General features: G+C 34.0%; 1 protein-coding gene across 1 annotated transcript; it reads right to left on the reverse strand.

Moving 5' to 3' along the window:
- Positions 1 to 5,374: 5,374 nt before the first annotated feature.
- Positions 5,375 to 17,508, reverse strand: LOC107921441 (uncharacterized). The gene is made up of 2 exons (XM_016851289.2): positions 17,371 to 17,508; positions 5,375 to 7,674 (listed from the first exon to the last, which is right to left on the reverse strand). Exon 2 carries the CDS (start codon positions 7,645 to 7,647, stop codon positions 5,506 to 5,508), a length of 2,142 nt encoding a protein of 713 aa, XP_016706778.2. The 5' UTR covers positions 7,648 to 7,674; positions 17,371 to 17,508; the 3' UTR covers positions 5,375 to 5,505.
- Positions 17,509 to 25,723: the final 8,215 nt, after the last annotated feature.

Here is a 25,723-nt window from a genome sequence, read left to right on the forward strand (position 1 = left end):
CATTTTATTATATAACCTTAATGAATGCTTAATTTATTTCAAATAATATACACTTTTGTACTTCTTTTCAACATGAATGATAAAAATTTCTGATGTTCAAAAACTTTATTTCTTCATATAAAAATAAAATGAATAGGTATAAGTAAAACATATATTAAATATAATAAATAATAAATTCATGTTACTAATAAATCACTATGGTTAGATAATATATATTTATATATACCATATCACAATAAAATGCAAAATATTATAAGGTCAGATTAAAGTAACTTTGTAGCTATAAAGATTTAAACATAAACATTTTCTAATCTCCACCTCAATTATGAAACTATCTAGACAGAGTGAATATCCTAAAATTCATGACAAGTACTTTTACTCCCATTCCACAATAATCATATATCTTAATTAAAATTAAGATTAAACCAATCAATTCTATTAAAAGTGAACCAATAAAAAATAAAAAAACATTTATCTCCACATAAAAATCTCAATAACTAAATACGTGGAGAGATTTAAAAATTCATAGAATTATGGATATAAAATTATATAAATTAAACTTCTTAATAGAAATCAAATCAAATTTCAAAAGAAGTTGATTAGACCGACTTAGGTTACCATGGATAAGAAGTAGTGGTTATAAGCATCCTTTGTAATGAAAAGAAAGAGATCATCCCCAAGTAAATATCAAGTAGACATTGATTTTAATGATTCTTAAACCAAACAATTAAATTTCAATGATTAGATCCCAACAGCATTTTGACACAAACTAAGAAAATATTAATCATCCTTATATGCATGGTCAGGTTTAGCATTATAGTACAAATTTTCATCTTTTGCCAAAAAATTATCCTTCATTTCTTCATTTTGGGATAACAAAATTTATTTCAATATTGTATTTTTTTAATAGATACTTTGATAAAGTTTTACTAGATGCTTAAACATACAACATGTACGTGATCGATGCATTTTCATATCACATTGGTAGCATAAATTTTCAATAACCTTTGAATATTTTATCCACCATTTTTTTTCTTATTATTCTTTTTCTACTGGTTAGAAGTACCACTATTGTAACCACCATGATAACAATTATTAATATATCTCTATATTTTAATTTTTTATAATTGTTATGTATTATTATATTCACTTCAGGAAATGAAACCTTTTTCAGTAGAAGGCATGAAATCTTTTTAAAATACTTTTTGAAGTGTTTTTCATAATATTGCTGCTGCAGGAGCACATAAAATATTTCAATCATAACAAGTTTTAGAGAGAATTATCGTTTTCTAATAGTCAAATCATTCTTTCAAATTATTATGCAATTCAAGAGTCAAAAAAGATCTTTCGCAATTAGATATTTCACTTTTAATCCTTCATGTAGATGATGTTGGACAAAAATAATGATTTTTTGCTTTGTCTATATAAAAAGTCAAATTCGTTTATACTCACAAATCACGTGTGACTCTATTAGAAATAATCTAATAGGCAACATAGTACATTTGGTAAAGGTCACTAAATAAAATACATTTTTTTTAAAAAAAATGGTTACTATTTTTTTAATCATATCAATGACATATGTTATGAAAGATATACATATTTTAAGTAAAAATATTCAGATTGTTGATACTACAATCTCATTCAAAGTCTTAAATCATAAAAAAAAGCATACCATGGAATATGTAAAACATAAATTCATACTTAAATACAAAAAAAAAAACATAATTTTTAATTTTTTTTTCATTAAGAATATTGAAATCTCAAAATCTTTTAAGCACGCATAGAAAATCACATACCTTAGGATTGTTGCTTCAACAAGGACGTTGTACATCTAGATTACTTATTCTCCAACGAAATATTGAATACTAATGAGCAAGCTCATGCTGATAACGTGTTATAAAATAATAATAATGCAAACAACAAAAGAATAACATATGAGAATAAAGGAAGATTTCTATTGCATTTCTCTTCTATTTCCATCATCCTTACAAGTAGTATACTACTATATATATATAGAGATTAGACCCCTCATTTTCTAATACATAAATAGGAAAGAGATTACAAGAATATAAAAGGTGAAAGGTTAAAGAAGATGAAAGATCGAACATCCACTTAATAGCATTCATAACATATCTATAGTTTTTGAATTGCGACAGGTTTTTGATAATCAAGATTGGTGTTCATACAAAAGCAGCCAAAAGATGAACAAGGATGCGGACCACCAATTTTCAACGTATCGAGATTTTCTTTACTTGCAGGAGTCTAACCCCCTTAAAATGGAAAAATTTTTATTTAGACCTTTTAAAATTTTTAAAATTTTAAATTAATAAAAATAAAATTACTCCTTAAAAATGATAAAAAATTGATTTAATCTTTTAAAAGTTATAAAGATATAGACTATTAAAATGATGAAATTATATTTTTACTATCGTAAAAATTATAATTTAATTTCAGTCCCTAAAATAATTTTCTTGCTTCAAGTTTCTTTAAATTTTAATTTTACGAACTCAAGCTCCTCCATTGAATGGCATCTTATTTATGTGTATGTGCTTTGATTTCCTAAAGTTTGTCTACACAGTCGTACCCACAGTATTTAGAAAATAATAATAAAGAACCAAAGCAACATAACTAGCAACTCTTAACCAAAGTCACATGGACTATTCCTTTTCACTCATATGCGTATACGTATTATCCTTTGAAGAAATGATTTGACACAGATATGAAGACAAGTCTTTGTTGCAGATCTCAACAATTACTAATACAAAGAAGACAACATAAGGGGCACGGAAAGCACTCGGAGCGTGGTTTCTTGTATGCCTAGGGAAGAATATCCACCGTCAACTGTCTTTGACTCTGGTATTGGTCACTTAAGCCACTAAGATCTGATATGAAATTATCACTTTGCCGTTAAGATCTGTTACCTCCCAAACGATAGTCCGACGTGGTAGTTAAAAGAGGTTTTAAATGCCAATGTGAATGTCTAACCAAGTAAATAAAAGTAAAATTTCTTTTTATGAAAGTAGAATTTTTCTCTAGTTTAAACAGAAGCAATAATTGAGTTTTTTTTGTTACCATCATAAAAAAGAAGAGAATAACATAATGACAGAGACTCACCAACCTCTATACTTGCTTGCTATTGTGGTTGCCCAGAGAGCTTTATGGTCGAATGAAAATTCAGGTAAAAAATTCTTCGGGTGTCCAAATTATGGGAATGAGAGAAGGCGTTGTTGCCGTTTTTTTCTACTAATTTGATCCACCTATGGTACCTCGTGCAAAGGCGTTGTTGGACTCTTAAGGTGGTGTCCAAATTATTGAATCGATCATTTGTTCGTTCATTTTGAATAAAAAAATCCAATCATTTGATGAACACTAAATTTGATTTTTACTATTTCGATTCAATAAAGATGACTATAAAAATAAATGGTTTTTTCAATCAAAATGGAAACGAAAACTAAATATAAAAAGAAGACCAATGTTTTTTTTTCCAGTTCAAGGATTAATCTGATGCATGAGTTTTGATTATTTTGGGAAACCAAATTAACATGTTCCTTTGATTAATTTAGAAAAATCAATTAATTCACTTGACTAGACATCCTTATTGGCATTTAAAACTTATTTTAACTACCACGTCGGACTATCGTTTGGGAGGTAACGATCTTAACGGAAAAGTGATAATTTCGCAACAAAATGATAACGTAAGTGACTAAAACGTAACATCTCAAACATAAATGACTAAAATATAACTTAAGTCAAACAAAAATGATTATTTTGATAGTTTACCCAAAAATAAATAATTACTCAGTTCTCCTGAATGAGTGTTTTATTCTATCGTCCAACCCTATTGATACTTTTCCCTTCTCCATTTAAATTCCTTAAAATTCTTCTTAAAGAGCAAAAAGGGTTATTTTTGGCTTTGGCTTTCTCTTTGTTTGCTTATGTTCATCTCCCTAACCCACGTAATTTCTTTCTACTTTGTTTTGGTGTTTGTGTGAAATTTGGTGATCTTGTTTCTTTTTGGAGGGTTTTTTCATTTTGATTATTGTATGTGTTTTTTACAGTAAAGTACATCAATAGTTATTCAATTTTAATTAAAATAATAAAATAATCATTACTAAATTAAAAAAAATAACAAATCAATTATTTTCTGTTACAAATGTAGAAACTCAGATTAAGAACTCTAGTTGCTGGAAGAAGAAGCAGCAGAAGCAGAAGAGAAGAATTGGAGATACCCGTAGTTGATTTGAGTTTTCTCTTTCATTTTCTTTGTTGATTTTCTCAGCATCCAAACAATGGAGAGTTTAGCTCCACTGCTCCTTTATCGTTGCCGCCGCCATTGCCATTGCCACTGCCACCACTCCTTTCTCACTTAATCCTGATGTTTCCCTCCCTTTCTACTCTAAACCCATATCCAAACTATCTCCGCCGTCCATTTTCTTCATTCTCTGCCCTCTGATCCCCTCTCAATTCTCTCTTGTTTTCCCCTCTTTCCAAACGAAGAAACTCTTTACTTTTCCTTACTCATGCCACTTCTCAAAACGACAATGACTCACCACCTTAAACGACACCTTCTCCTCCTCTGCCACCGCAAGGAGCTAAACTCCTCCCTTTCCTCATCTAAATTTCATTAGGCAGTAGCAGCAGGGGAAGAAGAATAAGAGAAGTGATAGAGCAAGAACTTGAGACAACCCTTTGGTGCTTCAATGGAAATGGAAGCAGAAGATGAAAGATAACCATTCATGGATGATATTTTTAACAGCTTGAAAAGCTCTTATAGAACCCTTTTCCCAAAATTCAATCTTCCCTTTCTTCTTTTGAAAAATGTTCTCTGCTTCTTCTTTTTTTAAAATCGTTTTCGTCTTTTCTTCCTCCTCTCTACTTTCATTTACTTTCTAGTTCAATATCCGACGAGCTCCAGCGTCGAGTTCATTGACGTCGGGCGGTGGAGCTGGTAAAAAACTTCACTTTTTATATTAAAAAAAAATTCTATATGCATCTTTTGTGTTCTCAAAAAATCTTTTTAGAACTCGTATCTGGTAGAATGTTTTCCTTTTTGCAAGGGTTCGTTTAGTGTTGTGTTATTATGAAACTCTATGTTGTTTCAATATGTTTCTCACTGGTACAAACTGTATTGCCAAGTTGGATTAGTTGAAAATTTCGCTTTCTCTTCAAATTGGCACTCTATCAGTAGAGTAGAGGGAAAATAAGGGTTCTCAACTCTCACTGCAATTTGAATTTAAAAATTCTGATTTAATCTTAAAAGTCTTTTTAATAAAAATCAAAATAACCCTGATTTAAAATTTCAATTTAAAAATTTAATTAATAACAATTTAAACTACAAATCAAAACAAGCATACCCAAAAATGGAAACTTGATATGATCCACAGTACTTAGGAAATAATAATAAAGAACCAAAGCAACATAACATGGACTATTCATTTTCACTAAAGTAACCATGTTCGCATATTGAAGAAATGATTTGATGTTGCCATGTTGGCAAGGCTGTTATTAAGACAAGTCTTTGTTGCAGCAGCAACTGCGATCACTAATGCAAAGAAGACAACGTAAGGAGCACAGAAAGCACTCGGACCGTGGTTTCTTGTATGCCTTGAGAAATAATGCCTCAAAGAATTGTCGGTTAGGCTGGTGAATGAACTGCTTTTGAATCTGGTATTGATCACTTAAGCCAAGATGTGCCATAAGAAGGCAGACATGAGTGAGCAGTTCGCCACCTCTCCTGAGTTGTTGGGCATGTTCTTTCCACCCACAATGGACTGCAGCATAGGCCAGCAATTCCACCCACACTTTGTTAATCATCTCCCACTTCTCATCACATCCCCAATTACTCTGATCTTCTGGTTTAAGTGCCTGTAGTTGCTTTCCAAGCCTATTGCCATAGAAGAGAACCGATTTGCATCTATCTCCTTTTACTTCTTCCAATGAGATTTCAGTTTTAACTCGAAGTAACTCATAACAAGCTTTATCTACATGATTCTTAATTACCTCTTTCTTTCGTTTAAAAAAACGAACAGCCTCCTCACAGGTGTCTCTGTATCTTATCTCACCAATGCCTTTGGGCAGCATATTTGGACACATGACAAGAAGATAAAGCATGTAATCTGATAAACATTTACTGATTTTGCTAGATTTTGTGATACTAGGGTGGTTGAATCTCGTAAGATCATCATAGTAACAGAGTTCAGTAGCAATGTGCCAAAGAAGAAGGCTATGGTCGAATTCTACCCCAACTGTGCTCCACTCAAGATGCTTATCACATTTGATTTCTTTAAGCACATGATCACCTCTGTGTGTTAATAATGTCTTGCATAAGTTGATGTCATATAGGTTATCCTCGATTCTCTTACTTTTCTCTTTTAGTTGTTGGAAGATCAGATCTTTCAGTTCAGGAACCACACCTTGCCAAGTTACATTCATCATCTTCTCGGATATTTCATATATGCCAAGAGACTTTTGAAATCCAATCCAACGAGGGGTGATAGCCTCTCTTAGGCAAACATCCATGATATTGTACTGGGATATGATTCTTGCCCACCTCTTAACATTTGTTGGTTGTTTAGAACGGCCCATTCCAAATCTAGTGAGGAACAACATTGTCCAATCAGAGTAAGTAAGGATGACGAGTGCATAAACCTCCAAAACAACAGCTCCAAATAGTAGTATGTAAGTTATGGTGATGTCGGCTGTTGAATATCCATTTTGCTTAAAAAATATAAGAATCGAGAAGGTAACCAATGCAGAAACAGATGCCAAGAAACTGATAACGCGAAGCAAGATCCCAAACCAGGAGTACACAAAATTTGCTTTAGTGTAGAGCAAATCATACAGAAATGAAAGCTCAACTTCTACCAACTGGAAGGCTTCTTCTGATGACTTGTTGCTAATTATAGAGTGGCAATCTGTTCGCTCATAATAGCCAAGGATAAGGTCCGCAAATAAATATTTGAATCTCTTGAACAAATATCCAGCTTGATGAAGATAATCATTTGACTTCACATCTTCATGTGGTAAAACCGTTAGTGCCACAGGGTCCCTATCATTGCCATCTCTATTTTCCACAAATTCAACATAATCAGGCCCGGCATCCGGAGCTGAGAGCAGTGAACTTCTAAAATGTTTAGCACTAGATGACCTAAGCACCCAAGTCCTCTCCCCATACTTTATAATGCCAGCAATGAACACTGGAATGGCTATAAATGTGAGGGTAGTGTCACCCCCTGACCTCGAGAACACATAGAATGCAACTCCAACCTCAACAATAAGGCCAAGTAGATGCCTTAACCACAATTCATTGTCTTCTAAGGCATAAGCTGTTATAATATCTGGACCGCCGAGGTGCAACAGAAGGAATGGTGCCCAAAAAGATTGAAGTAAATCATTTGGTTTCAAACATTTTTGTCCACAATATCCACCCAGTGTGGCAAGATTGCCCAATGCAACAGTTGCAACCCAATCTGCTGACATGTATGCTGCCCAAACAATGATCCTGATCCATATTCTTGTGGTAAGCTTTCTTCGAGAACCAAATACAACAAGAATTACTTGTAATAAAAGGCTGACTAAAACCAGTACTCGGATCTCCCATCCAGTCCAAACATGCATTAATTTATCTGCAAAAGTTTTTGCGACCATTCTCCTTGAATTGAAAGACCAAACCAGCTGCAAACACTACAAATTTAGACACAAATAATACTGAATAAAAATTTAATTTTTGAATGCAAGATGCCACAAAAGAAAGAATTCTTTTATAGATGCTAAAACAAACTATATGAATCTTTACAAAATTAAAATAAAAATGTACTAATTTTTTGAATAACAAAAAATATGTTTATATTTCATACACAAGTAGTAGGATAATAGCTATGTTAAAAGGAAAAAGTTATTGAGAATACCTTTTCAAGGGGTAAAATTTTGTTGAGATAAGGAACTTGACACAAATTAAGCAACACTGATCTACTAATGAAGAAGAAGAAGAAGCTAGCGATTAGCTAGCTTAGTTTTATGCTCAAAGCACTATGAGAAACGAAAGAGATAGAAGATATTGAGAAGCAAGCAATGAGAAAATCCATAGTCTCCTACAAGTCATAACATGCATTTTAATGTCAAATAACTCTAGCCAAAGTGTAACATCCCGCTCGGCTGAATCCTTTAGCCAAATACTGCTCAAAGGAATAAGACGGATAAGACGAGTCTAGAAGTGAATAGTGTTAAAGAGAGTCAAAAGTTAAGAGCTATTTAAGTGCGCCTATGATTGCTTAAGGTAGGTGAACATTAGATCAACACATAGCGACTAAGAAGAATGTCTGGTAAGGAAGGATTCGCCCCAAAAGCCTTTGCTTGGCGTATGCAGGATGGGCGAAGCCTATTATAGGAAATAAGGAAGGATACCTTACGACAAGAAGCTTATGTCGATGATAAGTGCTAAAAGTAATATGTTTTAATTCCATTCTTAATGCGATTTTAGGTGATTATTCAATGTTAATGGTGAATTTTATACTCCTAATCTTTTAAATTCACATTTTTATACTTAGGAGAGCATTTGGGAGAACAAGGAGTGAAAACCGAAAAATCAAAATAAGGTACAAGAGCCACATGGGATAACCCCTTCCACACGGCCTGGCAACATGGTCGTGTGAGACACATGGGCTGCCACACAGCCATGTGGTAGGCCATGCTGATTTCGTGAATTTACACATTGAACTATGGGAAAACGTGGTTTTTAGGTTTTTTGAGCATTTTAAGACTTAGATATGACCAAAAATAAGAAGATAAGAATGAGCTGTCATAGAATATTCAAGAAGATAAGAATGTTCTGTTGAGGAGTATGTATATACATAAACACATCTGAAAGCATGATGGAGCCTTTGCATGGATAAGTTACATGAGTTGCATGTATGAAAAAATGAATGCACTTGTGCATAGTAGTCTGTTAAGTATGAGTCTGTATAAAGAGTCTGATTGCATGTGAGTTTGTTGGGATAGTAAACACGAATTCTGGCCATGGCAAGAGGACCATATAGTGTAAGACCTAGTTTGGGACTATGAAATCATATGGGGATATGAGAACCATATAATGTAAGACCTAGTTTGAGACTATGACGTCATGTGGGAAAAAGGATAAAGGACGATTAGGCGAGTACCAAGAGATGAGGGGCAAACCTTAATATGTTGAGTTTAGGCAAATCCTTATTTTCAAAAACATGATTTACCAAAATGTGAAAGCCTTTGTGGGACGTTGAGTTTAGGCAAATACCTATCAACGAAAACTTCATTTATCGAAATGTGAAAGCCTTTGTAAATGTTCTTTGATAAGTGGAAACCTATGTGGCTATTCTCTGTTATATGTGAGTCCTAGTGGCAGAATCTGTTATATGTGAGCCTTTGTGGCTGAATATGTTATATACGGAAGCCCTTGTGCCTGTATCTATTACATGTGCCTTCGTGGAGAAGGCTGTTATATGTGGACGCCTTTGTGGCTATCTATTTGTATGGACTCCTCTATGGCTATTTTGTTTATGTGTTTGGACACCTTGATGACTATTTAATGTGAGAAGGTGCCTTTGTGGCAACCAAAAGTTATATGGATGCCCTTGTGGCTATCTAAGTTAATTGGAAACCTTCGTAGCTATCTATTGATCAAGCGAGCGTCTAAAGCTTCCCAAGACAAAGGAAGATAGTTGAAGCTATATGCTTTAATGGCATAGTCTGTGAAGTGGCCTCTGAACAAATATTTAATGGCAATACTGAAGTGGTGAACTCTGTCAATGAGATACCAACAAGACGAAGTTTGAGTAAATGACTCTCTGAAGGAAAGGTAAAGATATGGTATCTAATGAACTATGTCAAAAATATTCTGAATGTTAAAGATAAAGTGGACTTTGTATAAATGAAAAGTGAAAATGGTCAGTAAGGTGAAAGGGGCTAGAATAAAAAAATGTGGCGAAAACGAGAAGAGTAAAGTATCTTGCTAAAAGAGACATAGGCCAAAGAATACACAATGTGTTTAGTATGCTACGAGGGTGTGACCATGGGTAAGACAAGAAAATTTTTAATAAGGTATGGTTTCTAAGAGGAAAAAATAAAGGATAATATGGTAAGCGTGACCTAGAAATGTAGGGAATGAATCTGGTAAGTATCCGCTAAGAAGAAAAGAGAAGGGTTAAGCATTAGATTTATTACGATGAAATAGATCAGGTACTTATAGTTTATCTCCCTAAATTATTGTGAACTTATGGTAGTTGTTTCTGAATGCAAGAGTTGGTAGTAAAGAGTGCGCTGAGAGACGATGCCAATATTACGCTAGAAAGTAGTGGTTTGTGCTGATATGCATACAGAAAAGGGAAAGATCATGGCAGGGTTATAGTCCATGCCAAAAGAAAGCCAAAAGAGGATTATATGAACAAGTCACGAAGATATGATAATGTGTACGTTCATATGAAGGGTTATATGGCGTAGCTAACATCTACGTATAAGCTATAGAAATTTGTATATGTACGAAGTAAATTGAAATGATATCGATGGTATTCATAGTTTATTTAGAATGTAAAAGCAAACATGCAATGTACAAATATTTAATAATTATAATATACACGAGGTAATTCAGTAAACAGAAGCAGAAAAATTTATTAAGCCATTGCTCGTCTAGTAGATAGGCAAATAGAAGAGTCTAAGTATGTTTGTCCTCAGGCGTAACACCCAATACTCGAATCCGATCGACCAGGTCGAGTGGAGGGCATTACACAAAGTGTTGAGGCAATTATTTGAACAATGCTACTAGTAGTTACAACTACACTTGGCATTGTGCAACCTGCACATTTTACTTTATTCAAAGTTTGCAATATTTCAAAACAAAATAGTTAGGCCTTGATTTTTTCTATTGTCTGCTGTCTTGTAAATGTGTTGGGTCATCTTTGAAGATTGATCAATAAGAAGAAACATATCCTAAATATTGTATCAAATCAAATACAAGCAATTGGATCCTTTATTTTAAGGAGATTAGATCAAATAAATTAAACTTTAAATTATCTCACACTTTATTAGGATATTCTCAACATTGTTTTTATTGCTATTTTGGTAGGGATTTGATTTTAATTTATCTAGTATGTTAGCAAGTCAAATATCACATTTTCATGATACTTGCATAGGTTTTGTTCCGAGAGTTTAAAACTTGATCTGTTCTTGAGGAATCCATTATTGTGAGTGCATTTTTTTAAGTAAACAAGTGAGTCACTTGGTTTACAAACTAAGTTTTCAGTGAGAAAACTTAGTAGAGAGAGATCTAGATCTTCGGTGTAAAAGTGAGGTTGTTATATCAGTGTGTGATAGGACTTAAATCAATATTTGTATGAGATTAAAGAGTGTAGATATTCTTTCAAGATAAAGACCTACAAATATAGAAAAATCAAACTAAGTAATCTATAACGTTGTATTCATTGTTGTTCTTTCACAAGTCTACTCACTAATATAACTACTCCCTTGTTCTTGTTGCAAGATGATCATTCATGCAGTGAACACACTTGGCGAACTCTCCAAGAATGGTGAACTCACAGCACATGGAGAGCCCTTCATGTTTGGTGAACTTTTAGAAACTGGTAAACTCGCCAAAATTGGCAAATCCTCTAAGATTTGCGAACTCACAATGAGTGGCGAGCTACTTCAAATGAACATTAAGTGGCGAGCTTATTACTTTGGTGAACTAAAATGCGAATTGGGGTCACGAAAAAGATGTGAGCTAACTAAAGCTAAACTATGGAGTTGTGAAGAACTTACGTGCATGTTATGTTTTCAGATTATGTTTTCCAGTTTTTTTAGAATATTTAGTATTTATGAGCATATTATTTTTTATATTTATTAGTATAAAACAATTGTTATTTCTTTTCATATTTAGGAGTTTTTTTGTTATAAATACGCTTGTTGCATTGTTCAAATTTGATTGAGTGAAATATATAAAACTTTAGCAGATAATTTTTTGCTAAAATTCATGTTTCTTCTCTTCAATTCTTTCTTTTTTATTCTCGAAATTCAAACATTTGGTATCGGAGCTACCTTCTTAAGGGACGTTGTTATTTTTCTGTGTTATACATGGCTTCCGGAAGATTTTTACAACCTTCACCATTCGTTTTCAATGGTGAAAACTATCAAATATGGGTTGTTAAGATGAAGACCTTCCTGCAAGCTTATAACTTGTGGAAGTTTGTGAATATTGATGTCGAGCTTGCAGCATTGAGGGACAATGCTATAGTTGCTTAAATCAAGCACCATGGTGATGAGTGAGCTAAAAGATATAAGACGATGTTCTATATATAGAATGACGTCCCAGATGTCATATTCACATGCATTATGGCTTTTGAGACCCCAAAAGAAGCTTTGGATAAGCGAATGGAGGAGTTTCAAGGTTCGGATAAAACCAGAAAATAAAAACTCATTAATCTCATAAGAGATTTTGAGAATTTAAAGATGAAAGAGGCTGAAACAGTGAAGCAGTATGCAAACAGGATTATGATGGTAGTTAATAACATCAGGTTACTTGGGGAAGAGTTTGCAGATAGCAGGCTCATTGAAAAAGTCATAACAACACTTTCTAAGAGGTATGAATCTAAGATTCCTCACTTGAAGACTCAATGGACATCTCAATGATCTCTCTTTTAGAATTGATAAATGTCCTGTTTGCTCAAGAGCAAAGAAGAGCATCAAAGCGAGAGGAGCAAGTAGAAGAAGTATTGTGAGCCCTGAATATTGATGGTGTGAACTCCCTAGAAACATAAGGGTAAGAAAGGTATAACAGAGAAGAACGAGAGGGCGAAGTAAAATGGTGGAAAGAAGAAATATTCATCATGTTCGCACTCTAAGAAAAACACCCACCCTAAAAAATATTGTTGGTTTAGACCATATATAAAATATAGTTCATGCAAGTAGTTGGGTCACATAGAGAAGGTATGCAAGAACGAAGGGCGAACCTCTCAACAGAACGTGCAGGCTTAGGTAGCTGAGGAAGACCACATTCAGGAGGAGCAAGTGTTCACAATCACATGTTCAACATCAAAAAACAGAGTCGCGAAAGGTTGGTTGATAGATAGTAGATTCACCAACCATATGACCTCAGATGATAACATATTCAGGAAGATCGATAGAAGTTACAATCTTAAAATGAGGATTGGTAACGGCGAACTCTTAGAAGCTAAGGGCAAGGGCGAACTACTGATCAATTTTCCATCAAGTATTAAAGTAATTTTAGATGTTCTTTTAGTACCTGCGATAGATCAGAATCTCCTTAGCATTGGTCAACTACTTGAAAAAAATTACAATATAGTCTTTAAGAATTATGGTTGTATTATATTTGACTCATTAGGAACGGAAGTTAGAAAAATCTTAATGAAAAATAGAAGTTTTGTGTTAGACTGGAATCTGGCGAACCCTAAAGCCTATTCCAATTTTATAGATGATGCGAACCTTTGGCATAAAAGGCTAGGACATGCAAACTATAAGTCCCTCAATTGAATGTGCAAGGCAGGTTTGGTCGAAGAAATAATCAATATGAAGGAGTATAGAGACATCTGTGAGGTATACCAACTTGGGAAATAGGAGAGGTTACCATTCCTAGCGAACAAGACTTGGCGAGCTCATGAAATGTTAAAGTTGGTTCACTCTGATGTGTGCAGACCCATGAAAACACCCTCATTAAATAGGTGTAGATGTTTTTCTTGTTCATTGATGATTGTAATAGGTATTGCTGGGTTTATTTTTTGAAACAAAAATCTGATGTAGCCAAAATGTTTTGGAAGTTTAAAGTACAAGTTGAAAACTAGTCCGATTGCAAGCTGAAGAAGGTCAAGTTTGATAATGGGACCGAGTACACCTCAGATAAATTCAAAAACTATTGTGAAGCAACTAGGATTCATCACCAGCTCACCAACATTTACACTCCAAAATAGAATGGAGTATGGGAGAGGAAGAACAGAATAATAATAGACAAGGCAAGGTGTCTGTTGTTCGAGAGCAAGTTACCAAAGAATTTCTGGGCTGAGGTAATGAACACATTAGTCTATTATATGAACAAACTACCAACCAAGGCTGTAGAAGAAAATACTTCATTTGAAGCATGGTTTGGAAATAAACCCATTGTTTCCCACTTAAAAGTTTTTGGCTGTGTTTGTTTTGCTCGAATGCCACAAAAGAAATGAAGCAAGTTAGAGAGGAGATTGTAACTAGGTATTTTCCTTAGGTATAGTATCAATAGGAAGGGTTATAGAATTTATGATCCTTCCTCCAATAAAGTTTTGGTGAGTAAGGATATTGTGTTCGATGAAGGTAGAACATGGAACTGGAATGCTACTGAAGCTGAGCAAAGGATATGCAAATTGGGTTCACAAAATCATGATGATGGCAAGTTGGGGGCGCAGCTTGGCAATGAGCTAACTGAAGTAGACTTTGACAATGCTTTAGTAAGGGGCACGTGATCCATTGATGAGATCTACAATGAGTTGATGTAGCTCAACTTGAACCTGTGAGCTTTGAAGAAGCTGAAACCATAGAAGGCTGGAAAGAAGTCATGCAAAAGGAGTTGAATATGATTCACAAGAACCAAACTTGGGAGCTCGTTGATAAAATATCACAGAGAAAGGCCATTGGTGTCAAATAGGTGTTCAAAACCAAACTAAATGATGATGGTTCACTTAACAAGCTAAATGTGAGGTTGGTTGTAAAAGGTTTCAGTCAATAACATGGAATTGAGTACTAGGAGACCTTTACACCAATAGTAAGGCTATATACGATCAACTTATTATTGGCCTTGACGGCACAGATGGGTTGGAGAGTTCATCAGCTAGATGTTAAATCAGCATTTTTGAATGACTAATTGCAGGTAGAAATCTATGTGGAACAACCTCCTGGGTACGTAGTTAGAGGAAAAGAAAAAAAGATATATAGGTTTAAAAAGGCCTTATATGGACTGAAACATGATCCACGAGCTTGGTATGTGAGGATAGAGGAACACTTCATGAGCTTGGGACTTGAAAAGAGCCCTGGTGAGCCTACATTGTATGCGAAGAAGATTGGCGAAGTCACTTCGCTAATTGTTTCATTATACGTTGATGACCTGTTTGTAATTGGGAGCATCGAAGCCTTAGTAAAGGAGTTTAAACAACAAATGGAGAACATGTACGAAATGTCAGACCTTGGAGCAATGAGATACTTCCTTGGGATGAAAAGACGATAAGGTAAGGAAGGAATTTTCATAAGTCAACAGCAACACGACCTGATATTATGTACACAGTTAACTTGTCAAGATTTATGCACTAATGTGATACCTCTCATTTGAAAGCTGCGAAAAGGGTACTACGATATGTCAAAGGAACAATTGATTTTGGTGTATAGTTAGTAAAGGCGAACCCCTTGAAGCTTGTTGGGTACATTGACAATGACTGGGCTGGATCCGTGGATGATATGCAAAGTACCTCTGGATATTTCTTCTCATTTGGATCGGGGGCACTCTCTTGGAGTTCAAAGAAGCAATCGATAGTTGCTCAATCAATAGCTGAAATAGAGTATGTAGCTGCAGTAGCAATCAACCAAGCAATTTGGTTGAGAAAACTATTGCTTGACTTGAATCTTGTACAGGTTGAAGCAACCCAAATTTTATGCAACAACCAGCCCGCCATAGCAATTGCGAAAAACTCAGTCTTCCATGGAAAGACGAAACATTTCAAGATCAAGTACTATTTTGTTAGAGAAGTCGAACAAAGCAAAGAAGTAACTTGGTTCACTGCAATACTGAAAATCAACTTGTAGATATTCTGACCAAACCACTTGGAAAGTCAAGGCTTGAGATTGAGAAGTTGGGAAAAGAAATTGGTGTTCACAACATGAAGGCCAAGGACGAGTGTTTGGCGAACCTTTCATGTTTGGCGAACTCTTAGAAACTGGCAAACCCGCCAAGATTGGCAAACTCATAGTGAGTGGCGAGCTACCTCAAAAGAACAGTAAGTGGTGAGCTCATTACTTTGGCAAACTAAAATGTGAACTGGGGTCATGGAAAAGATGTGAGTTGTCTAAAGCTAAACCATGAAGTTGCGAAGAACTTATGTGTAAGTTATGTTTTTATATTATGTTTTTTAATCCTTTTAGAAGATTTAATATTTATTAGTATAACATCTTTGTTATTTCTTTCCATATTTAGGAGTTTTCTTGTTATAAATACCCCTGTACATTGTCCAAATTTGATTGAGTGAAATATACAAAACTTTAGCAGACAATTTTTTGCTAAAATTCGCTTTTCTTCTCTTCAATTCTTTCTTTCTTATTCTCAAAATTCGAGCAATTCTTGTAACATTGTTGTTTCACACAGCTTCTTACATAACAAGCATTTGATAAGAACTATATTTTGACACTTTTTTTTATGTATATAATCGCTGAATTCGAAATCTTGGCCTATTTTTAAAAAGGCTTCTTGTAGCTGCCAGGGATTTAAATAGCGGTCCGTTATCGAAATAGCGGCCGTTATATAGCGGTAACGGCACTGTCCGAAACCGTTACTGCCGAAACCCGCTATACCCGCAATACACAATAAGTAATGTAAAATTCACGACCGCGATACCCGCAGTGACCGCAATAGCGTCCGTTATGTCCGCGACCGCGACAAACGCGACGCGACCGAAAACGCGACCGCGACCGCAATTTAAATCCCTGGTAGCTGCTGCTACCACCATAAGCTAAGTAATAAAATCCATTAGCGAGACTATTAATTTAACCACTATAACATATTGGGTGTAGTTGTTTTCTAACTACTAAAAATCTATCAGCACAGTCGTAGGCTAATTATTTAACTCATTTGCAGGGCTGTGTGCTAATATTGCAACTGATGATCAGTAGAGCCATTTACTGTTAGTTTTCAGGATTCATTTGCATTCTTTAAAACATAAAACATTTTCCTCTTTTCATTCACAAACGAAGATAGCAAAGTAGAAAATAATTGTATGTTTGATACTGTATCCCAGATAAATAGCAGTCATGGATTTGGAGAATTGGGCCAGGGCAAGTCAAGTTTGTTCTACTTACCTTCCTCCCATCCGACAACTTAGTCTTTCTAATAGATAACCATAGCCTATCCGAGAAATTAATCAACATTCGAGAAGCTATTACCAAAATTAACTCAAGTAGCCATAAGAAGTAATTTTGACAGTCTGCACTTGTCTTGTTTAAAAGACTAAAACACAAACCAATATCACTTGATGATTACCAACTAGACTTTCAATAGATGAATGGAACAAATTAAGTACTCGAAATCAGTTAATGATGAATGACTATGAGAAATTTCATAGATTTCTCTTCAAATAAAGAGAGCTTGGATTTTGTACTTACCTGTAATGGACTAAACCAGCAGGTGTTTTTCTGCAACTTAATTTTCAGAAACCCTATAGAACGGAATGCCTCTTTCTTTCCCTGCTTGTGTGGACAAAACACCAACTATTCTATTGCATCCATTTTAAAAGGCAAGTCAAATCTTACTCCAAGAATCTTCTTTTGTTATAAGTTACAAAATGTTAAACATTTGAATAAATTATAATTAAAATTAAGGAAGCAAAATTAAAATGATTAGATTTTAAAATAAATAAATAAACAAACCCTTAAAACATTATATATCAAAATCCACATCTTGTTTTATCTTCAATTTTTAACACTCAAATATTTAACTTTTTCTTTCCATTAAAGCATATGCTTTTCTTTGTCGGTTGAGTGTCGATAAACTCTTAATTGTTTGTTTTATCTTCAATCTTTAACATTTTAATATTTAACTTTTTATAAATCTTGAGTTTTATTTTTTTTCATTAAAACTTATGCTTTTCTTAAAGCTCATGCAAATGAGAAATAATCAATTTTTGAAGATTTAAAAAATATTAATATTCACCCACCCTTGCACATTTTTTTAATTCAATTCAATTCAATTCAATTTTAATTCAATTTAATTATTTTAAAATAAAAAGTAAACTACTAAAATACTCACTTTTGTTTGACTCGGGTTATATTTTAGTCACTTATGTTTGAAATGTTATATTTTAGTCACTTACATTATCGTCTTGTTATGAAATGGTCACTCTGCCGTTAAGATCTGTTACTCCGAAACGGCAGTCCGACGTGGTAGTTAAAATCAGTTTTAAATGCCAACGTGGAAGTCAAAAATAGTAAATAAAAATTAAATTTTTTTATGAAAATAGAAAATTTCTCCCGTTTAAACAAAAAAAACAATTGTGTTTTTTTTTGTTACCATCAGAGAAGAGTAGAACGACAGAGAAGAAGAAGAAGAAGAAAAAGAAGAAGAAGAAGAAGAAGAAGAAGAAGAAGAAATGGATGCACCAACCTCTATACTTTCGAGTGTCCAAATCATGGGAATAGGAGAAGGAGTTGTTGCTATTTTTTCTATTGGTTTGATCCACCTATGGCACTCGTGCAAAGGCATTGTTGGACTGTTAAGGTGGTGTCCAAAATATTGAATCGATCATTTGTTCTTCCATTTTGAATAAAAAAAATCCAATCATTTGATGGAGCACTCAATCTGATTTCTACTGTTTCGTTTCAACAAAGATGACTATGAAAATGGATGGTGTTTCAGTCAAAATGGAAATGAAAACTAAATAAAAAATAAGACCAAAGGTTCTTCTTTTTCCAATTCAAGGATTAATCTGATGCATTGGTTTTGAATATTTTGGAAACCAAATTAACATTTTCCTTTAATTAATTTAGAAAATTCAATTAATCTAATTAAATTAATTAAAAAATGAATTAATTTACTTGGCTAAACATCCATATTGCCATTTAAAACTCATTTTAATTGTCACATCAGACTATTGTTTGGGAGATAACATATCTTAATGGTAGAATGACCATTTCGTAACAAAACGATAACGTAAGTGACTAAAACATAAAATTTCAAACATAAGTGACTAAAATATAATCTGAATCAAACAAAAGTGACTATTTTGGTAGTTTACCCATAAATAAATAATTACTCAGTTCTCTTGAATGAGTTTTTTATTCTATCATCCAACCCTATAGATACTTTTCCCTTTTCCATTGAAATTCCTTAAAATTCTTCTTAAAGAGCAAAAAGGGTTGTGTTTGGCTTTGGTTTTCTCTTTGCTTGCTAATGTTCATCTCCTTAACCCAGGTAACTCCTTTCTACTTTATTTTGGTGCTTGTGTGATATCCTGTGATCTCTGTTTCTTTGTGGAGATTTTTTTTCATTTTGGTTATTGTATGTTTTTTTAGAGTCAAGTACACCAACAATCACTCAATTTTGATTAAAATAAAAAATAGTCACTAAACTTTGAAAAGTTACAAATCAGTCACTAAACTTTAGAAAAATAACAAACTAGTCACCAATAACCATTTTTCGTTATAGACGTAATGGAGACGCTGATGTGGCATGTTAACTAGCCAAATTGGATGTTAACTAGCCATGGTGGAAACCCAAATTAAGAACCCTAGCTACTAGAAGAAGAAGAAGAAGAAAATAGAGATACTCACTATTGATTTGAGTTTTCTCTTTCAGTTTCTCTGTTGATTTTCTTGACATCCAAACAATGGAGAGTTTAGCCATCCATTGCTCCTTCACTGCTGCTGCCACCATCATTTATTTCTTACTTAATCTTGACATTTCCCTTAATTTTCGCTCTAAACCATATCCAAATCATCCCCATCGTCCGTTTTCCTGCCTTCTTTTTCATTCCCCACCCTTCAGTCCATTCCAATTCTCTATTGTTTTTCCCTTTTCCTAAATAAATAAAATCTTTACTTTTTCTTACTCGTGCCACTTCTCAAAACAACAATGACCAACTACCTCAAACGACACTTTCTCCTCCTCCACCGTCGTAAGGAGCTAAACTCCTCTCTTTCCTCATCTCAATTTCAATAGGCAATAGCTACAGGGGAAGAAGAATAAGAATAGTGAGAGAGCAAGAACTTGATACAACCCTTTGGTGCTTCAATGGAAACAGAAGTGGAAGATGAAATATGACCGTTGCTTCCATAGATGATGTTTTGAGCAGCTTGAAAAGCTCTTCTAAAACCCTTTCCCTAAATTTCAATCTTCACTTTTTCTTCTTTTTTTCTGCCTGTCCCTTCCCCCTCCAAAAAGAAAACATGTCTGACGTGGCTAGTTAACTAGCCATGTCAGCTAGTTAATAGGCCACGTCATCTATCCCGTTACACCTATAACAGAAAATGTTAGTGGATGACTGATTTGTCACTTTTTGATAATGTTAGTGATTGTTTTGTTACTTTTGTAAAGTTTAGTGACTATTTTTTTATTTTAATCCAAGTTGAATGACTATTAGTGTACTTTACCCCTCTTTTTTTATTATCGATGCTCATTTTGTTTTGGGTTCCTGCATGATCTGGTCAATTATTTTAGTTTCTTTGGTCGAGTTTGGTCCCCAATGTTTGACACTATGTTGCTATCTCTTTGATTTTTTTCTTTATTTCTCTAGGCTAACCCTTATCATTTCAAAAATTAAGAAAATAATAAGAGTTTTCTCCTAGCACATTTAATTGATTTATGCAAAATGAAAACCTTTCTTAAATTTTGAAACAATAAGGATTAGTTTGGTTGATCTCTACTAATTTACCGTTTTATTTTTTGTTGGTTTTACTTTTGTCAGATTTTATCAAGATCAAGACATATAGGGAGGATGTTGCTCTGCCTTTTAAGGTGACATTGTACACAACAATTGGAATTCCAATGGCAATATGATAAAATTGGAATTAAAACAAATCGAGGAAAATGATTCTCCTTCAAGTTGAGGAAAACACGGATTTCATGTCGTAAACTCTAAAATGCTTGATGACAAGGAAAAGACTGAAAGTTACATAAAGTTTGGAGGGGAGATAAGGCTCTATTTTGATGATAACGATGGCATGAAGTCCTTTCTGCAATCATCATCACTAGTTTAATTCTCATACTTAAAAGGCTTCAACAACTTGGTTTCTTCTAGAAACTCTAACTTCTCATGTCAATCAAAATTTTAAGCATCAAAGTGACTATTTTTGTTCATTAATCTCATGATTCGCAGGTGATCATATTGTTTTTTCATCTATTTCTTAATCATTTAAAATCAAATATACATGTAGCATGAAAACTTAAGAGCTAAAAGTATGAATTGCATGAGCATTTGAGTCCTATCAATCAATAGGGGTAGGGCGATGGGTTCTCCTTTGTTGGAAGTAAAATGTTATCGGAGAAAGGATGTAGAGGTTAAAAATAATAAGGGCGATGTTCTACAATGTAGTCACTACATACTGCTAGTTAGTCCTAAAGGAAAGCCTCTACCTTGTGAGAAATATTGCAATGGGAATAGTGGCTCTAGGTGTAACACCCCAAACCTGACCCAGACGTTATGGTCAGATCTAACGATGTCACATTATAAGGTGTTTGAAAACTGTGTCGTTGCATTAAAACCATTTCCATTGAATTCATTATCTTAATATCTTATTAGTTCCAAAATTGTGTTGCTCATTTAATCGATAGTTTCAAAACATTATTCGTTTGCAGAAGATTTTAAAACAGATTAAACAATCTGCTTTTAGGAAAAACATTTGTTTCTTTTGAAAACTGAGGTTTTCTACTAATACCAGTTGTAATCCATAAGGTAAAGATAATTAAAACCCAAAACCAAAGTCCAAAAGTCCAATTACAGCCCAAAAACTTAGCCAGTAAAAATGGAATAGAAATAAAACCAATTATCGTAAATATGGGTTAAAAACCATGAAAGTCCAAAACTGAGGTCACCGTCGAGTCCTCCGCCGCACCGATCCGTCTAGATCTGGGGATTACCTATGCACATTTAAACAAAAGGGGTGAGTTTACAAAAACTCAATGTGTAAGCCCACAGAAAACAAACAATAGGAAATCACAGTGCATAGTTAAAGAAGTCCTGGGCCTAAGCCCTTTTTCAGTATCAGTAACAGTTTGGGCCTTAGCCCATCTCAGTACAGTAGCAGTCATGCAGTATTCAGTAACCAAGTGTTACCTAACCAGCCTCTACATGCCATCTTCGTCCAACCCTACACTCCATGTGAGGATCAAATCAACCCACTCATCCCTACACTACAGGTAGTACTGAATGCGGCACAAAACAATAATTTGCAACTGAGCTACCAATATGTTAGGCTTAAGAGCCTTTCAAATACACTTCCTCCAAATATAATAAACCCAACCCCATGCAATGCAACTTACAAGTCATGACATGCTATCTCAGGACATCAGTACATATAACCAGTTCAGTATACAAGCATACTATCATCATGCTCAACACATATATAAATCAAATAGTCAGTTCATACAATTGGGGGTCTAAGTGATGCTTACCGACCCTACAGTAGGTTCACAGTCAACTTGAGCGACCCGTGCAACCTTAGCAATCAATTCAGTGAAAATGGGCTCACACGCCCATGTGGCCTGCCCGTGTGGGCCCACATGCCCGTGTGGCCCACTCGGCCCAAATTGGCCTTGGCCGCGTGGTCCATTTTTAATGTAACCCGTGCTAGCTAAATATTCATATATGTTTTCACTAGTTACTTATATGTTCCTTTAAAGCTGTCTACTTGAATCACTGTTACTAAATTATTTATGTATTGAGCTATAGAATTCCAAATTAAGATCCTCTTGATGTATTTGAAACTAGACTCAAATACCTTTTTACCATAAAATTTTTAGAATTTTTTGTTCAGCCAATAAAGTATAGTAAAATCTTCAAACTTACCCCTATTTTGCTATCTAACGGCTTCGACCTTTCTTTGCTAAAAAATAATTATATCTTAGTAAAAAATTTGGATGATGTTTCGATTTGTTTCTATTCAAAATAGAATCTTTAATAATTTAAACATGTAAGTTTTAACCTCTAATTATTTTTCTCCAATTTTTGATGATTTTCCAAAGTAAAAATAGGGGAACCTGAATTCATTCTGACCCCATCTCGAAAAATTTATTTTATCTCACGATTTACAATTCTATTGCTTACACCGTTTCTTCTATGAGAAACTAGACTCAATAATATTTAATTTCATATTTTTTCATCCTCTAATTCAATTTCCACAATTTATGGTGATTTTTCAAACTTAGCCTACTGCTATTGTCCAAAACTATTTTAGTGCAACAAGCACTTTCGGCTTTTCGTCGAATCCCATTTTCTGCGTTTCAGGTATATACCTAGTTTTGTTTGATGCTAAAATAGTCCCCGAGCACTCCAAAGCCTATAATTGAAAAAATAACACTAACTTAATCTCACATAACGTGATCCCAAATCGAACTCGTATCGAGGTTTTAACCCATAAGCAACTAAACCTTACCTTCAACCGATAAACAGTAATTCCCACACAAACTAAGACTCCGATTGATGATTACGAGCCCTTGAATCCTCCCTTAACTGGTATAAACAAAACACTTCAAAAGAAAGTTAACAAACGGAGACAAATCACTTATCTAAAACTTACCGAACGATCGCAGACAAACGTGGAGCGACACGAGGCAGTATGGGAAAAGAAAAATCAAGAAGATGAAGGGTAAAAGAAAGCAGAAATTCGGAAAAAATGAAGAGAAAAATGGCAAAAGGGTGGAGGGATTTTGGGGAAGGGAAAAAAAAGATGAACAAAATATTGATAACCACCCCAATCCCTTATTTCTCTCCATCAAACTCCCCACTAAATCCACTACTCAGATTTTTAGCCCATCTCAAACTCTCCTGGACGTACGAGCAAAAATAATGCCCACGCCAACATTCAAACACAAGACCTCCTTTACACCAACACTCCACTTATCCATCAGACCAACAGGTCCATTCTGTTAATTATTTGTCAACTTTTGCTTAAAAGCTTACTGACCAAAGATAGAGCTATTCATAAAAATACCAAAATTTGCCCAAGTCTTGGATTGAACTTGGGATCTCCCAAACACACCCAGAACACATAATCACTGAAGCAAACATATATTTTTTGTTACACATTCACAATACCCAAGATTGAAATTTTATGACGTTACACTAGGGCTGTTGCTAGTGAAACATCTATAATCTTGCTGCCTTCAAATATGACAGTTTTCAGGATCTTGGTTATCTAGAAGAGAACATGTCTAGGGGTGTTCATTCGGTTAACCGACCCGAAATTACTATCACCGAATTAACTGACCTCCCAAAAATTTTAACCGTTAACCGAACCGATTTTTTTTAAAAAAATTAACCGAACCAAAATTTTTTCGGTTAATAAGGTCGTTAACCGAATTAACCGAAAATTATGTATTTTTTATTTTTGGTTAAAAATTACCCGAATTACCCGAATTACCCGAATTAACCGAATTACCGAAAAATACCCGAATTACCCGAAATTTTTTTTATTTTTTATTTTTAAAATTTAAAAAATTTATAAATTATTAAAGTAAACTGGGTTTTAGACTTTAGTAAATTGGGTTGTCTTTTAGTTTTAGTTTTATTGGATTGGGTAATTGGGTAAACTTTAGTTTTAGTTTTTTTGGGTTGGGTAATTGGGTTGGGTAATTGAGTTTTGGCTGGGTTGGATAATTTTATTTATTAATTTTTTCGGTTAACCGAATTTTCGGTTAACCGACCGGTTTCGAACCGAATTAACCGTTAACAGAAAAATCATAAAAAAATTAATCGACCCCCGACCGAAAAAATTCGGTTAACCGACCGATTAATCGAATTCGGTCGGTTAACCGACCGATTAACCGAATTCGGTCGGTTAACCGAATTTTTTCGATTTTACCCGAATTATGCACACCCCTAAACATGTCATCTTGGGTTAGAATGAATTAAGTAGTTACTTATGCATTAAAATTTTGTTGACTATGCTTGTTGATATTGATGGTTTAAGACAGTACTACACAGAATCAATTTGTCGTGTACTTTGTTTTTCCAAGTATTATTGTCAAACAAACAAAACATTGGATGACTTTATGTTCCGACCATTACCTCATTAATAGTAGAATAGTTGGGTTTTAGTTTCCACAACAATTTAGTATTATCTGATTGTGATTCATCATGGTTAATGAGAAGCCTAAAAAGAGGCGAATTAGAAGATCCATTGGTGACTTGAAAGTTCATATGCATTTGGAACTAGCAATGTAATTGACTTCCATTTTGCATGGTCATGGCTTTTGTTACATATGATTGGTTTTTACCAGTTATGGGTATTTACTTAGTACTTTTGCTTCTGATTTAGACAAGTCATGGTAATGTAATAGAATTATATTATTATTGTAGTATAAAAGTTTCATGAAGCAAGTTTGTTTTATTTATTTAGTGGGTATTTGGTTGCATTTTATTGTTTTGAATTCAAGGTAGATTGGATAACATTGATTTTTCTCAAATTCAATAAAAAAAGTACAAATCTCAAATGAAGGTTTATTTGATTAAAAACAAAATAATGTCAACAAAAAATGTTTTGCTAAAAAGTTAAGTAGAAATGTAGTGTTGGTTGTGTGCATTCAAATGTTGCTCCCTTGTTAGATCCTACAATATAACACAATAGCATGAGAAAAGAGATAAAATAGTGTATTACTAGTTTAAAGGTTTTCTTTAAGACAAATCAAGTATTCTCAATAGTGTTTATATTGTAAATGATTGAATATTAGATTTTTGATATATATTAAAGATATGGAATGAGAAAAATTTTCGGGGTGAGATTTTTGTAATATTTGTTATATAAA

The sequence above is a fragment of the Gossypium hirsutum genome, chromosome D09 (assembly GCF_007990345.1).
Source record: "Gossypium hirsutum isolate 1008001.06 chromosome D09, Gossypium_hirsutum_v2.1, whole genome shotgun sequence".
NCBI lineage: Eukaryota > Viridiplantae > Streptophyta > Magnoliopsida > Malvales > Malvaceae > Gossypium > Gossypium hirsutum.

What these genes read in the sequence shown, in the direction of transcription:
- LOC107921441 (XM_016851289.2), bottom strand. Translation starts at nt 7,647, where the DNA reads ATGGTCGCAAAAACTTTTGCAGATAAATTAATGCATGTTTGGACTGGA.